The sequence below is a fragment of the Nelusetta ayraudi genome, unplaced genomic scaffold, assembly GCF_046127955.1.
Source record: "Nelusetta ayraudi isolate G7.1 ecotype Tasmania unplaced genomic scaffold, CSIRO-AGI_Nayr_v1 ptg000136l, whole genome shotgun sequence".
In the NCBI taxonomy this organism is placed as follows: domain Eukaryota; kingdom Metazoa; phylum Chordata; class Actinopteri; order Tetraodontiformes; family Monacanthidae; genus Nelusetta; species Nelusetta ayraudi.
This window is the reverse complement of record NW_027466186.1, coordinates 6,231,588-6,245,000: the sequence shown is the minus strand read 5'-3', so window position 1 is coordinate 6,245,000 and position 13,413 is coordinate 6,231,588. Positions and strand designations below refer to the sequence as shown.

General features: G+C 42.2%; 3 protein-coding genes across 3 annotated transcripts in view; all 3 read right to left on the bottom strand.

Annotated features, from left to right (window-relative positions):
* Nucleotides 1-2,237, bottom strand: part of LOC142879424 (phosphatidylinositol 4-phosphate 5-kinase type-1 alpha-like) — a 13,691-nt gene extending 11,454 nt beyond the window's left edge. Inside the window, exon 1 of the mRNA XM_076012734.1 lies at nt 2,113-2,237. Within this exon, the coding sequence (XP_075868849.1) occupies nt 2,113-2,158 (46 nt within the window). The 5' untranslated portion in view covers nt 2,159-2,237. The remainder of the gene's footprint in view (nt 1-2,112) is intronic.
* Nucleotides 2,238-2,386: 149 nt separating this feature from the next.
* On the bottom strand, nt 2,387-5,470 carry riiad1 (regulatory subunit of type II PKA R-subunit domain containing 1). Its single transcript, XM_076012737.1, has 4 exons — nt 4,569-5,470; nt 4,368-4,444; nt 3,669-3,715; nt 2,387-3,547 (listed from the first exon to the last, which is right to left on the bottom strand). Exons 1-4 carry the CDS (start codon nt 4,722-4,724, stop codon nt 3,477-3,479), a joined length of 351 nt encoding a protein of 116 aa, XP_075868852.1. The 5' UTR covers nt 4,725-5,470; the 3' UTR covers nt 2,387-3,476.
* A 150-nt stretch (nt 5,471-5,620) lies between these two features.
* il6r (interleukin 6 receptor) lies at nt 5,621-12,678 on the bottom strand. Its single transcript, XM_076012735.1, is given in 9 exon segments — nt 5,621-6,287; nt 6,379-6,493; nt 6,780-6,837; nt 6,961-6,983; nt 7,725-7,869; nt 8,094-8,263; nt 9,168-9,587; nt 10,147-10,689; nt 12,290-12,678. Coding segments are annotated over 9 exon segments (1,821 nt in total). The 5' UTR covers nt 12,372-12,678; the 3' UTR covers nt 5,621-6,022.
* Between the last annotated feature and the right edge of the window lie 735 nt (nt 12,679-13,413).

Below are 13,413 nucleotides of genomic sequence, written 5' to 3'. Positions count from 1 at the left end.
ATGGTCTCACTGTAATTTCTCAAACGTGTCCAGCAGGTATAAGATGAGCTGTAACTGCACTCCAAAACACTCATATTGTCATGTAGGGTACGAAATAATAATGCAACATTACGAGACAAAGTTTTCAAGGCAAATGCATAACTGGAACTACATTTCAGAAGTACCAACTGGGTGCAAGGGTTTCAAAAACACATGTTTAGTGAAGTCTGTTGAGGAGGTGGCTGTTATAGTAGATATTAGCGGTGATGATTTCTTTATTAACTACGAACCACAACCTTGTTTATTTGATACATAAAAGTAATAAATAATGGAGCACTATCTGCGCTGGAACAGCGTCACTACACCCAGTTGTCTACTCAAGAAAGCAGTTTTGAGTGCTTTCGACATGTGTAGTAACGTAACACAATTACACATTACTACACCGTAGTGTGTTGAATATGAAGGTCACAACTGTTCAACCGGAGCATTTTGGAGCTGTTGGATTGTGTATTTGATGAGTTTTGAGGGAGGGGAGACCAGAACCGTGCACCTTCAGTTTGTTCACTGTGCAGCTCGTGTCTCGTGGATCTCAAAACAACAGGCACTGATAATTACAGGGAATTCAATGCACCTACTCATCAGACTATAAGGATTATTGGCAATTGGCGAATTTGCCAGAATGCTGAATGATCCCTTTAAGATAGGAATTACCCAAGCCGACCCAATTACTTAGCAATGACTTAAGCTCGTCAATGACAAGCCTTACAACAATGGGCTAACCATCTGTTCATTTGTGTGTACTAAACAACTCTCTGCCAGGCCTGTTTCCATGTAGCCTGCAGCCTACGCAAAGCAATAATATGGGACACGCAACCCCCCCCCCCCCCCCCCCCCCCCCACACACACACACACACACAGTACAAACATGTTTTTCAGTCTAGGGGATGCCATAAATATATTGGTTTCCATCCCAGTCAGAAAATAAATCCAAAAAGTGTAGTACGGCTACCACATTATGTTACTGTCACTCAAGTCTGTGGGTTTGTGTGTGTCTGCCAGAGTCTGAAGCCTGTATTTGTGCAGTCTAGGGCTCACAGCCATGTGGGAGCAACAAGAGAGCCACTATTTTTATTTCACTGATTCAGTCTCGTTATGCAGAACAACTACCATGGACGCAGGGACGCTCATAAGTGGCGTGAAACTAAATGGATTAGTGTGTTGCTCGTCATCTGTTGTGTTCGGACAATGAGAGGCATCTGAAAGCACTGGTTAAACCAACCATAACCTATGTCTGCCAACTGCAACCAGCCAGGTGCACACAAACAGTAGAATGGACATAGACTGGTTGTCACCCACACGGGCAAGTCAAAGGCAATGGGTGAAGAAGAAAAAAAAAACAACAACCCACGAATCAATTAAAACGAATTAAATTTTACAATAGTGCGGTGAAATTATCAAACCGTTTTTTTGTTTTTTGTTTTTTGTTTTCGGTTGGAACCGGTTACAAGGTGTTTAAATAGAACTGACAAGACAGCATGAAGGCACCGCCACCAAATGGGAAAGTGAGGAGAAGGGGGGTGGTGGGTGTAACGGTCGAGGACCGCAAGATAAAAAAGAAACGGGAGTCTCCCACTGGCGAGACCCAAGAAACCACAATTAACAAATCCAGATCCACTTCACTGTACAACGCACCGTTGTATCTATGGGAGTTGCTTTACCTCCAGCCCCACACACGTACAGTCTCGTTGTTAGCACGAAATCCTAATGTATGGCGTGACAGAAATCACCGGGCATGAACCCAGAAAATATCTCTTGCCTTTCTGATGAAGAATAGCTTGATTTGTCAAACATACATTTCGACAGTACGTTTCTAGCTCAAGTATCGTGAGAAAGGCAAGCATAGGATGGAAGGTATTTGCACGAAAGGTAACAAGTACCTGCTAAAAGAAGGGGGAAAAGCGAGCCTTGACTCGGTTACCGTGGGTTCAGGACTTCGATGCTAACAAGCTAACGGGCTAACCAGGACGAGAGTCTTCGTCATCCTACCACACAATTTTCAACGTTAGAGGATGTTACGTAGCGACGCCTTTAGAATCTAGATATTTTAAGGAGGGAGGCTTAATGACACAATACCTGTCGGGGCTGCGGATCCCGAGTCTGCCGCTGCAGCAGTCGCCATTACGACTTGGCTTGTCTCATCTCGCAAAGCGCCGACAATTTAATTCTTGATGCTGGTATCGCGGCAGCACCACAGCGCCCCCGGTGGACCGATATGGAACATGGTTTATTTCTGCTCTACTCTGTTTTATCTAGCCGCATGCTGGACCTCTCTCGTTCTACTCATGTCGCATACAAGTTTACTTGCTTACACATTCAGTGAATGTGTAGGATAACATACAACATGAAACACGTCAGACATTTGGTTTATTAAGATTAGCCAAATCAATATTAAATTTAAATTGTGTACATGGAGGACTGAATAAGAAGCCTGATAATGACTGTGAACACTTTTAATCCTCATAAACCTTATCACCTTTTGATCAGTATATAACATTGTACACATGCTTTTGAGACCGATACTTTGGATGTACAAACAAATTACTGCACTCAGTTACAGCTTTCTGTCTAGCAATCACACCATTAAAAATCACTGTTGTTTTATCTAATTTTGGTAGGATCAATTTAAATGTTTTTACTGCAAGTGTCATAAAAGCCATCTCATCAGTTCTGCTTGTAGAAAACCACGAAATATATACTTAAATGAATAGATTTTAATTAAATGTATATTTGTAATGGAGTAAACAATTATTCATCTCACTGTTGTCATTAAAGTACACTTGTTTATTTCATATATATGTATATTTATTTATTTATTTGTTTTATTATTTGAGCCGACAACCTTTTACACTAGAGTCAGGTTTATGTCATCCTGAGCTATTTGTCCTGAAATAGTTTCAGTAAGATCAAATTAAAATGTTTGTACTTCTTACAAGCTATGCAAGCCTAAACAAGGCACAATTATAAATAGAGAATTGAATAATCAAATGTGTTAATTAATTTATAATGGAAATAAATGTATACCAATTATAAAAAAAAATCTAAATAAATGTAAAACAACATGCTGCTTAACAAACAACAGCCAACTTATTTACCACAGTTATTATGTTATTGTATTTTGCTTCATGTGTCTTTGATGCCTGAATAAAATTCAGACAATCAAGTTTTATTTAGTTGTCAGGTTTTGTGTTTCAAATTGAGAAAGGTAAATTAGTTGAGAACTGAAAAAAACCAAACATTGAGTATTGTCAAACTAAAATCATGCTGTGACACATAGCAGGAGATACTCATTTTTGGTCTTTAACATATTCCCTATTAGTTGGCTTCCTAAGAAACAGCAATCTCACCATAACTATTGTTCATTAGTGCAGTCAACACGCAATTTGTTCTATCATGGAAGGAAAAATAGAGATAACTGCTAGCTGATAGCTGCAGAAGTTTTAGTCCGTGTCCTCAGTTTCTTCCTTTGTAGAATCAGCATAGCTATCAATGCCCAAGCTTGAGAAGTGATCTGAAAAATAGAATACATATAAATATATTTAAAAAAGAAAAGAAAAGAAAAAGACAAGGACAACACAGCCAAAAAATCTATCCTGGAAATGTGTATGCAAGAGTGGGAGTACACAACTGACCTGCAGCAAAGTCACGGATATCAGCAGGCCTTTTTAGTAGCACGTCTCTATTGGAGATGTACACATAAAACAGTACCTATTAGTACGGATGACTTGAAAGGGAAATTGTTTTAAGTTGGTCAAAAAGTAGAAAAAGTGTAATTCAAACTAAAAAAAAACAAAACAAAAAGAGACCTAACTTATCCAAAAGTTAGGTTTAAAAAAATTGAGCAAGTCAAAAAGGGTTTTCTCACACTCACTATAATTTAAAAATAAATGTAAAGTATAAAAAAAGCAGTCATTGACAGAGGTTGTTTATTTAAAATGGATAAATGCCAGACAGACAGGGGGGCCAGAAGTTATATTTGTTAAGTTTGAGTTTAGTGTGAGTTTGCCTCATTTTGTGGCAAATATATATCTGAAGTTCCCTGACTTCTTCCCACAGTCCAAAAACATTAAGGTGAGGCCAATTGGAAACTCCTACTTGTCCGTAGGCGTGTACGTGTGTGCGAGTGGTTGTTTGTCTTTGTTTGTCTCTATTGTGTCCCTGCGATGAACTGGTGACTTGCCCAGGGTGTCACCTTGCCTTCACCCTATGACAGCTGGGAGAAGCTACAGCAGACCCCCGTGACCACGAGCTTGAAAATGGATGGATGGACCATCATCAGTGATCTGCCTGGCAACCAAACACAAGACGACTGTGAAGATGGACCGACTGACCTGAGAAAGTTGCTGATCAACACATCGATTTCCGGATGGCACCTTAGGTAATTTTCGTTCTCGATTCTGGTCTGGATCTGGGTCAGCAAAACAGACGTTCCCCGTTATGGGACCAATAATAGAAAGTCTGAGCAGGAGGGGCGGGTGGGCGGACTGGAGCAGCTCATCTTGTCCAGCCGCTAGCCAGCCATGCTAACCCACCTTGAACTGTCGCAGTTTCTCCTGCTGCTCGGGGCTCAGCGCGCCGACGTCCAGTTTGGCCAAATGTCTGTCAGCGGCCATTCTTCCTTTTCCACTTTTAGTCTGACTTTTCCCAGGCCGCGATTTGTAAACTCCGAAAGCTGATATTGTAGACATACAGTCACCTGTTGCTGCCAACTGCGCTCATACCAGCCGCCGACAGCTTTCTGATGAACGCCTATTCCTGTTGTTATGGTAAATTGTCTCGAAACGGACCGTGACTCCTTCATATATTTATAGCGACTTTCTGCGTCGAAAGTTAAACTTCCTCTTTTCAAATTACAGTTCCAGTCGTCATAAATCACAGCTTGAGGCGCCAAGTGGCCTTCCCCTGTCACATCTACCACAGCGGCTATCAAATTACGTTTCTGTGTATATATATATTTTTTTTAGAGAAATTAATTTCGTTGTTGTCGTTTAGTTCATTTCCTACAATGTCACATTATGGACCGTGATCTGGGATCAAAGCCGTCTCATTAGTGCCGGGTTGCTGATACCGAGCATTGCTATTTTGTGATACACTCCGTAAAATGTCAATTGTGTCCATGTTGCTACACCATTTACAATTTACATCACACCGTCACTCTCATCACAAATAGGCCGTTTTTGAACTTTATCGTCTTAACAAAATGAAGCAAAGGTACAAGGACAGCATTTTCTGAGGTCAGTGCATTTACCATAACAATAGGAATACGCGGGCATTAACATTCTAGGGGCAGCGGTTTTAACCATGGAAACGCAACAGCTGTTGTCATGGAAACGGCCGATTTCAAGCATGTGCGCGACCTCTAGGTGGCAGCGCTGTTGGTTGAGAACATCATCTTCATCGTCGTCTTTATAAGCTTCTCTCATTTACAAATAACATTCAAACGCTCCCGGATGCAGCATTCTAAAATCTGAAATTTCCCGAATATATATATATATATATATATTTTTTTTTTTAGAAACTTTTATTTTTGTTCATTAACAATAAAATAAAACAGTGTAATAAATATGCAGCAAAAACATGTAGCTTAAGTTTCAAAACTTAATTTTAGTTGAAGTAGTCTTTACATTGGACCCCCAAGATCAAGTAATAAGGCTGGAGGTTTTCTGGAGTGCAGGCCAGGGACTTGCTGACATTGCACTGTTCACAAACCAGACTTCCAAAAAACAAACAAATAAAAACAGACAAGAAACAACAATGCTCAGACTCTTTTTGAGTCCTCCATCATTTCACACCACATTGTGGTGTGAAATAGAACCAACCAACCCCAGTTCTGTGTACAGAAGGCATGAAATCTGAGAGGCATGACAAACGTTCTCTAACCTTTGCACGGCTTAACAGAGAGCTGAAGTAAGTCTCATTAAAGCTGACTTTGGTGTGTGATAGAGCATGGAACAACAACAGAAAAGAAAAAAATCTCTGGCTAGCTTTATTTCTCTTCCCCACTATATGCTTCTGTTGGAGGAAAAAAATAGCTGCCGTTATTAAAATGCATGGTTTGGTTACTCTCATTGAAATGCTGTTCCTCATTTTCTTCCTCATCTTCTGGCCGCTCCTTATGGCACCGAGGGCCAAGGGTTACCAGGGCCTGCCCCTCTGGATATGGTGGGGCAGAGGGCTGTGGCTGGGGCGAGTCCCCTGAGCAGCTCTCGAAAGCCAGACTCTGGAGTTTTGACAGTAATCTGTCCCTGTGACTGAAATGAAAGGTGAGAGGTGAGAGGACTGCTATTGTTTTCTCACTTCCTATCTGTTACAACTTAACTGTTTGTTTTCCTACCACAGTACCTAAATATGTACACCGCTAAAATAACCGACAGGACAGCCAGGACAGCCGAGATCCACAGAATATGAGTCGACACGTCTACCGGTTCCGAAGAAACTGCAGTAAGTTTTGGAGCAACTGCAGTGAAGAGAAGAGGGAGGACATGGTCACACAGATGAACGCCACTAATGCAAGTAACAAACCTGTGTGTGTTAAGCCATGCTCCTTGTGGTTTGTTTTGTTATTTGGGCCTCATATATTATGACACGACTTCCTTCTGAAACCCAGTGGGGCAGAGGGGATTTCACTACACTTAAGTTCACTTTGTCTTTTTCCTTTTCATCCCCCCTGCTCTCACACACCTCTAGAAACACACTGCAAATAATTAAAAAAAAAAAAAAAAATGAATCCACTGCCAGCTTACCATCATCAGTTATGCTGCTGTCAGTCCCAGAACTTTCTATGTCTATATAGTCTGGGGCCTGTAAGATTGAAGGGAGGAGTGTGAGACACTGGAGGCAGCGAGCAACAAATGTATGTGTAAAACAAACACAATCGTCCTCAGTTCATTTTTAATCACCCAACATAATGGAAGGGACTCTCACCATTGTGGTGGTTGGAGCTGGGGCTGAGGGGAGAGACATCCAGATGAGGACACGTCATCGATGACAAAAAAGCAAAAGGCATTGCAATGAATATAGTTAGTTTCCATCTGGAGGTTGGTATCTCAACTTGTGGTTGCAATAACAGAGAACAGGGGTTTTCCCAATGATGTAGACAGATAGATAGATAGTTGAAAAATGATTTAAAATATTGATTATGCCTTGCTATTTATTTTATACATATAAACCCATGAAAGTCTAAAGTGAAAAATAAGAAATTATTTGCATGAAATGGGTTCCGCTTTCATGTTCGGATTTAGCAGACTGATTTAGCAAAAAATGTAATACAGGACATGTGGGGCAGGAGGTGCATTCATGAACTTGTAAGAGAAACATGACTGGAAGGGCTGAAAGTCAGTATGTATTGGAGGATGTTTGCACACGCTGTGTCTCTGGAAAGCTCAATCATGCAGGAAGGAAACTGGAGTCATGCCTGCCCGAGTTGCTAGGGCACCTTTTGTCAGTGCTGAAAGCAGGAATTAAAGTATCCAAACTATTTTTAGCTTCAAGCTGAAGAAAATGGGAGCTGAGGAAACATGCACCAAACTAAAAAGAGCACTGATGATCTGGCGAGGTTTGGTGAAAACCTGAACTGAACACGTGGAAACTCAGATCCAGGTTTGGTCTTGTGATGGTGTGTGTGTGTGTGTGTGTGTGTGTGTGTGTGTGTGTGTGTGTGTGTGTGTGGGGGGGGGGGGGGGATTCACCTGTCCAGCTGTGGGCACAGACAGGTGCACTCCAGTCACTCCACTCGCCATCATATTCATCCCGTGTTCTTAGTTGAATCAGATACTCAACACCGGGCAACATATCAGTGATGGTGTCAGAGCACTGATCCTTTATCCTCAGCACCTGCATCCATAGACACAAGCAACACCGACTGTAAAAATTAATTTAGACTCTTTTTGTCTGAGTGTTTGATTGTTTTCGAGCACAAAAAGTCAAAAAAAAAAAGAAAAGTGCATTGAAGGGCGAAAGCGCGAAAGGTGGAAAAGCTGTGAAAACACAAGAAACATAGAACATAGAACACAGAAACATGGAAACCAATCATCACACCCCCACTCCAAATTACTCACCTGCCAGTAATGGACCGAGGACGTGACAGGTCTGTACTTGAGCTCAAAGATTAGCCTGTAATAGTATCTGTGAAGCTTCCAGGAGCTCGGCACATTCCAGGTGACCTTCATCCTGGTTTCCTGACCCTCCACCTGCCAGACGGACACGTTTGTCGGAGGGTCAGGTTTTACTGTGGGAGGAGCCGAGGTCAAGGTGAGTTCACATTCGGACCCAGCATACAGGAGAGTCGTGCACATTGAGACTTTTTAAGATATTGCTTGTGTTCTCTGGACAGCAAATACGGCATTGCAAGCTGGCGTCTAACAGTTTCAATGACTTTTAAAAAAAAAAATCTTGAATGCTAAATCAACTGGCACAGTCCGGAGGGTGGCGACACATTCACAAAGTAATTCAGTTAGATACACACAAGGTAGAAAAGCATTTTTAGACGGTGCAAAGGTTTTACTGCAGTCTGTGTGACATTACTACATGCGTGCAAGTAGATGAGTTGGTGCAAAGTCATTGACTTAAGAAAACGGCCCATTAAATGGCAGTTAATCAAGATGCAAAACTTGAATACTTGAAAATCTTTAGGGGTTCAATCAAAAGCAATGCTATTAAATTTGCTGATTTAATAAAGCAAATCATTGCATCTGGATCGCTAGTCAATATTTGTACAGCACATGCACTGTAAATCTATAGCAAGTGACTTACTCATAATCCATTCATTTTAACCATGACAATTTATACTGTGTAGGTTACAATTAAAATATAATTAATTACAACATTAATGAATTATGTTTTACTACAACATTGTGTGGCAAGGCGCAGAGGGCCCGGGCGGGCTTCGAACCCCAGACTCCCGTGTAATAGCCATTTGCGCTTAACCATTCGGCCAAAGGGATATCCCCTTGGCCAAGTAGCCAGGGGGCATGATCAATTGGAGGCATAGTGACAGCTGTCACAATTGCACAAACAAATTTTGACAGATTCTGATCGAGGACTGATTTGATCTGGTGGGACCCTGTCATCGAAGAGATTACCCATCGGTTACCTCGACCTTTTAAGACAAACACACGGATGCATCTATTTACCAATGTCCAACGGTGTGAAGTGGAGCACATTGCTGGTGGCGTTGCCCGCTATGTTGGTGACGCACATGAAGACATAGTGATAGGTCCTCAGCTCGTTCTCGCTGTGCTCCAGAGTGCACCAGCAGCGGGAGGTCCGCGGTGAGTACGAGCAGGGAGAACGGAGCAGCTCCGTCGACCTGAGGGACAGGAGGGGAACACACTGGTCAGCCAGAAGAAGAAAGGCACGTCGAGGACATGAAGGTGGTTGATGGGACATTGCACCCCTTTAGCTGACTGGTGCTACTGTGTGTCCTCGCCTTTTGCTCAGCAACAGGTGGCAGCTGGGCTTGAAAGAGGTCCTCTCCTGAGGCGTAGACTCACAGCGAATCTTACTGCTGGGTGACCTTTTGTAGCAGATGATGCCGGGTGTCTCTGGAGGCTCTAATGTGTGAAAGCAGATGTATTATTTCCGTTAAATGGGGGGTTTTCTGTTTTTTAATAGCAGTTCCATGTAAAAGGATATCACTGTACAGCAAAAAATAAAAAAAATAAAAACCAAAGAACTCAACCAAATTAAACAATTATGTTGTTTTTTTTGGGGGGTGGGGGGGTTAACCACTATTATAAATTTAGGCTGCTTTGTTTCATTCAATTTAATTTTCATCACCCACTCAAATGTGACTCATTCTGATACTTCAACATTCATGTAATAGTCCCTGTTTTACCTTTACAGCCAGAACAATTTTTTTTAAATAGAGGCGTCTGGCTATCCTCCCCTTTTTTCATCTCCCATACACATCCTCACGCTGATGAAGTGCACAATTGCTCATCAGCAGGCTGCATAATCTGAAATCTTCCACAACGAAGGAGCTTTTTGCTCAATTACTGAACCAGTGCTATTTAAGGAAACATTTATTTGCTTGCCCGTTAAAACCTGAACACAAATGCCAGAAACATCAAACATTGCCGATGGTGCGACCTCATTTCAGCTGGGACTGACCTGCGATGATGACTTTGAACGTGTACATCTCTGTGCCTCTGTAGAAACAGGTGTAGGTGGCCGAGTCAGCCAGCTTCACCGGGGACAGAGACAGCGCCGCCCCATTTGTGAAGGTGACGTCCTTGTCCCCTTTTCCGCCCGTGGTCCTCCGCGTCCACTTCCACTGGCGTCTCTTCAGGCCCCGTGTCACCCTGCTCCCTCCATCCCTCTCCTCTTCACCCTGCTCCCACTCCTCGTCCTCCTCGTCCTCCTCCTCCCCAGCATCTGAATCGTAAGCCTTTAGACCGCCTGCACTAGTCGGATGGACCGTGTCCGAGGCTCCATGTCCGAGGCTCCTGTTTGTATCGCCGGGTCCCTGACTTACAGCTTCACTGCGCTTCTGACTTTTTGTCCAAGCTTGCGTTTGGGTTGCGCTATCAGAGCCGTCTCTTTTGCCGCTGTTGGATCCGTTCCTGACCTTTACACCGTCCACCGTCACTTGCCCACTGCAGGTCAATACGAGCACACTGCCTGGGGATAAGACCAATGTTCCCGGGGAGGGTTCTGCACAGAAAAAACAAGCAATAAGTGGAATTCTGCCACACTGCCGAGTAGCTCTCGGACGTTGTTATCATAGTTGTTGCTTTTGTTTAATATTAACCTGATAGCTTGTGTCTAAACAGACACATTTAGCGGGAAGGTAAAACATTGATGCTTAGCGCTTCATTACATTCTTCTGTTGAACAACACAATCGTCAGGGTTGAATTTCTTTTTTTTTTTTTTTTTACCTTACTGACATCTTGTTAAATGCTCACCATTGATCACAATTTTCACAATGGTCATGGAACAATGCAAAATGTTGCAAATGTTCACCAGTTAGACACTATTAGAATTTTGAAGAAAAGTTATAGAAATATGAATAGTTGATTGTTTATCTTTAAACAGTAATTTGTTTCCAGTGTTGTTCAGAATTGACATTGATGACAAATTTAAGGAAACCCCCTCCGGGCATGGACGACAACAACCAAACTCAAAACAAGGCTTTTTGTGATATTGAGGCCTAAAAATATGACTTACACACAAAGCCATGTTTTATTTCATTAATTCAAATGAAATGAAGGTAGTTCCATGCAAACTACATACCTCTGTTTTGTATAAAGTGTAGAATTTTGCCCTTGTGTGTTGGTTTCGGTCGAGAGGACAGAGGTGCAACGTTGCATAACAAAAATTACCAACTCCTTCTGAACTTCCTCTTTTAACACAACCCTCGTCTCGAGTCCTCCTGCTGTCCTGAAGTAGCCAGTTTCTGTCATCTCTCACTCACTGTATCTGTCATTCCCTCATTACTCATAAAGGCTGACAAAGCTTAAAGCTTGCCCACTGTTTTACACTCTTACCACCTCCTGTTTGGTATTCATTGATCTGACTTCACAAGTTCACCTGTGGTGCAGAAGAAGAAGAAGAAGAAGAAGAAGAAGAAGAAGAAGAAGAAGAAGAAGAAGGAGGAGGAGGATGTGAAGAAGAAGAAGAAGAAGAAGAAGAAGAAGAAGAAGAAGAAGAAGAAGAAGAACAACAACAACAACAACAACAACAACAACAACAACAACAACAGGAAGAAGAGTGCAAACCCTTTCTCTCAGCCTTCAATCATTAATCAAACTCCAGTTTGTTTAGGTGCAGCACAACAAAGCAAATGCTTAAAGAAAAACAAACAAACATCCTTCTACATTCTATTTTTGACAAGCCAAATATGTCATTGTAAATCATGAAAAAAGCTGTGAAACTAATTCACAAAACAAAAATTATTGACTGAAAAAAGTTTTACTGACAAAATATTAAAGATATTTTAATTTTTTCCTTCTTCTTAATATCACCATTAAGCTGTTATGCTACGTGGTCTATATGTGTCAAGTCAAGGCTGTCAGAAGTCAGAAACTCCATCACTGTCTCCTGGAGTCGATTTCGATCTAAGTTTCCCCATGCTGTCATTTGTACTGTGGCGAAACTCACGCAATCGCTCAAAGTGAAACGAAAAGAAATGGAAACAGTACGAGTTTTCTTTGAGTTACAGTGGAAAATCCAGATGAACAGCTGATTTTTGCCCCCCCCCCCCAACGTCCACATACTGTGAACCGGGCCAGGTGTCAGCGGCAACACTCTTACCTTTCCTGAGGCAGGTCCCCTCGAAGGCGCACTGGAGCGGCGGGGCGCACAGAAAGCACAGCAAGGAGAGAAAACTCCGCATGTTCACGCACGAATCTCCCGCCAATCACCGGGTCCTCACACGGTGACCGACTGTCGGTCCAGCGGCGGCCAGAGTGTGTGTGCCGAGCCGCGAAGCCCCGCACCGTCCTCCAGTCCCACCACCACCCACGCACCCGCACAATGTCACCGGCTTCCTCTGCGTGCGGGACCCGTTATTGTGAAATCCCAGCTCGTTTCTTCCTCTTGTCGACCCGTTACACAGAGGAAATCCTCTTCAGCGTCAAATTAAAACCCCTCGCCAGATAAGCGCGCGGACCACCCTCTCTGAAACAGCTGCAGCGTCTCGGGGCTTTTTTCTCTTCTTCTTTTCTTTTGCATGCCCCCCCCAGTTCAACCCAAAGTTGGTCTGATACTTATTAGATCCTGATTTTGTTTACAAAGAAACTATACCTTGGGAACAAACATGTATATACACTACCAGTCTAAAGTTTGGACACTCCCAATGAATTGAATGTATTTTCTTTAATTTTCATGACTACTCCATTGCAGATTCTCACTGAAGGCATCAAAACTACGCAATGAACACACATTGAATTATGTAGGAAACAATAAAAGTGTAAAATAACTCCTAAATAGCCACCTTTCATAAAAAGCATATTTAGAGTTATTTAACATGTTTTTCTTTGCTGCATAGTTACATAAATATTGCTCATATATTTGATGCGTTCTGCAGTGTAGAAAGTTGATAAAGATAAAAAAAAAAAAAAAAAAAAAATTGCACGAGAAGGTGCGTCCAAACTTTTGACTGGTAGTGTGTTTGTTTCAATTATTTGTACATTTGTAACCAACCCGGACTGCTAGGAACCACAACTGTTCCTGCGGTCTTCATAAGAAATAAAAAAGAAAGAAGTTTCATTATTTTCTCACTACCTCATTTCAAATGCAACCACATTGACAAAAGAGAATGAAAGAAAGAATTCCCGCACACGTGGCCAACTTGCAAACTTTTTGAATGCGACGTTTCGGTCATAGACATTTGTCAAGCAAATGTCAAGCACATTGCATTTGCTTGACAAAGGTCT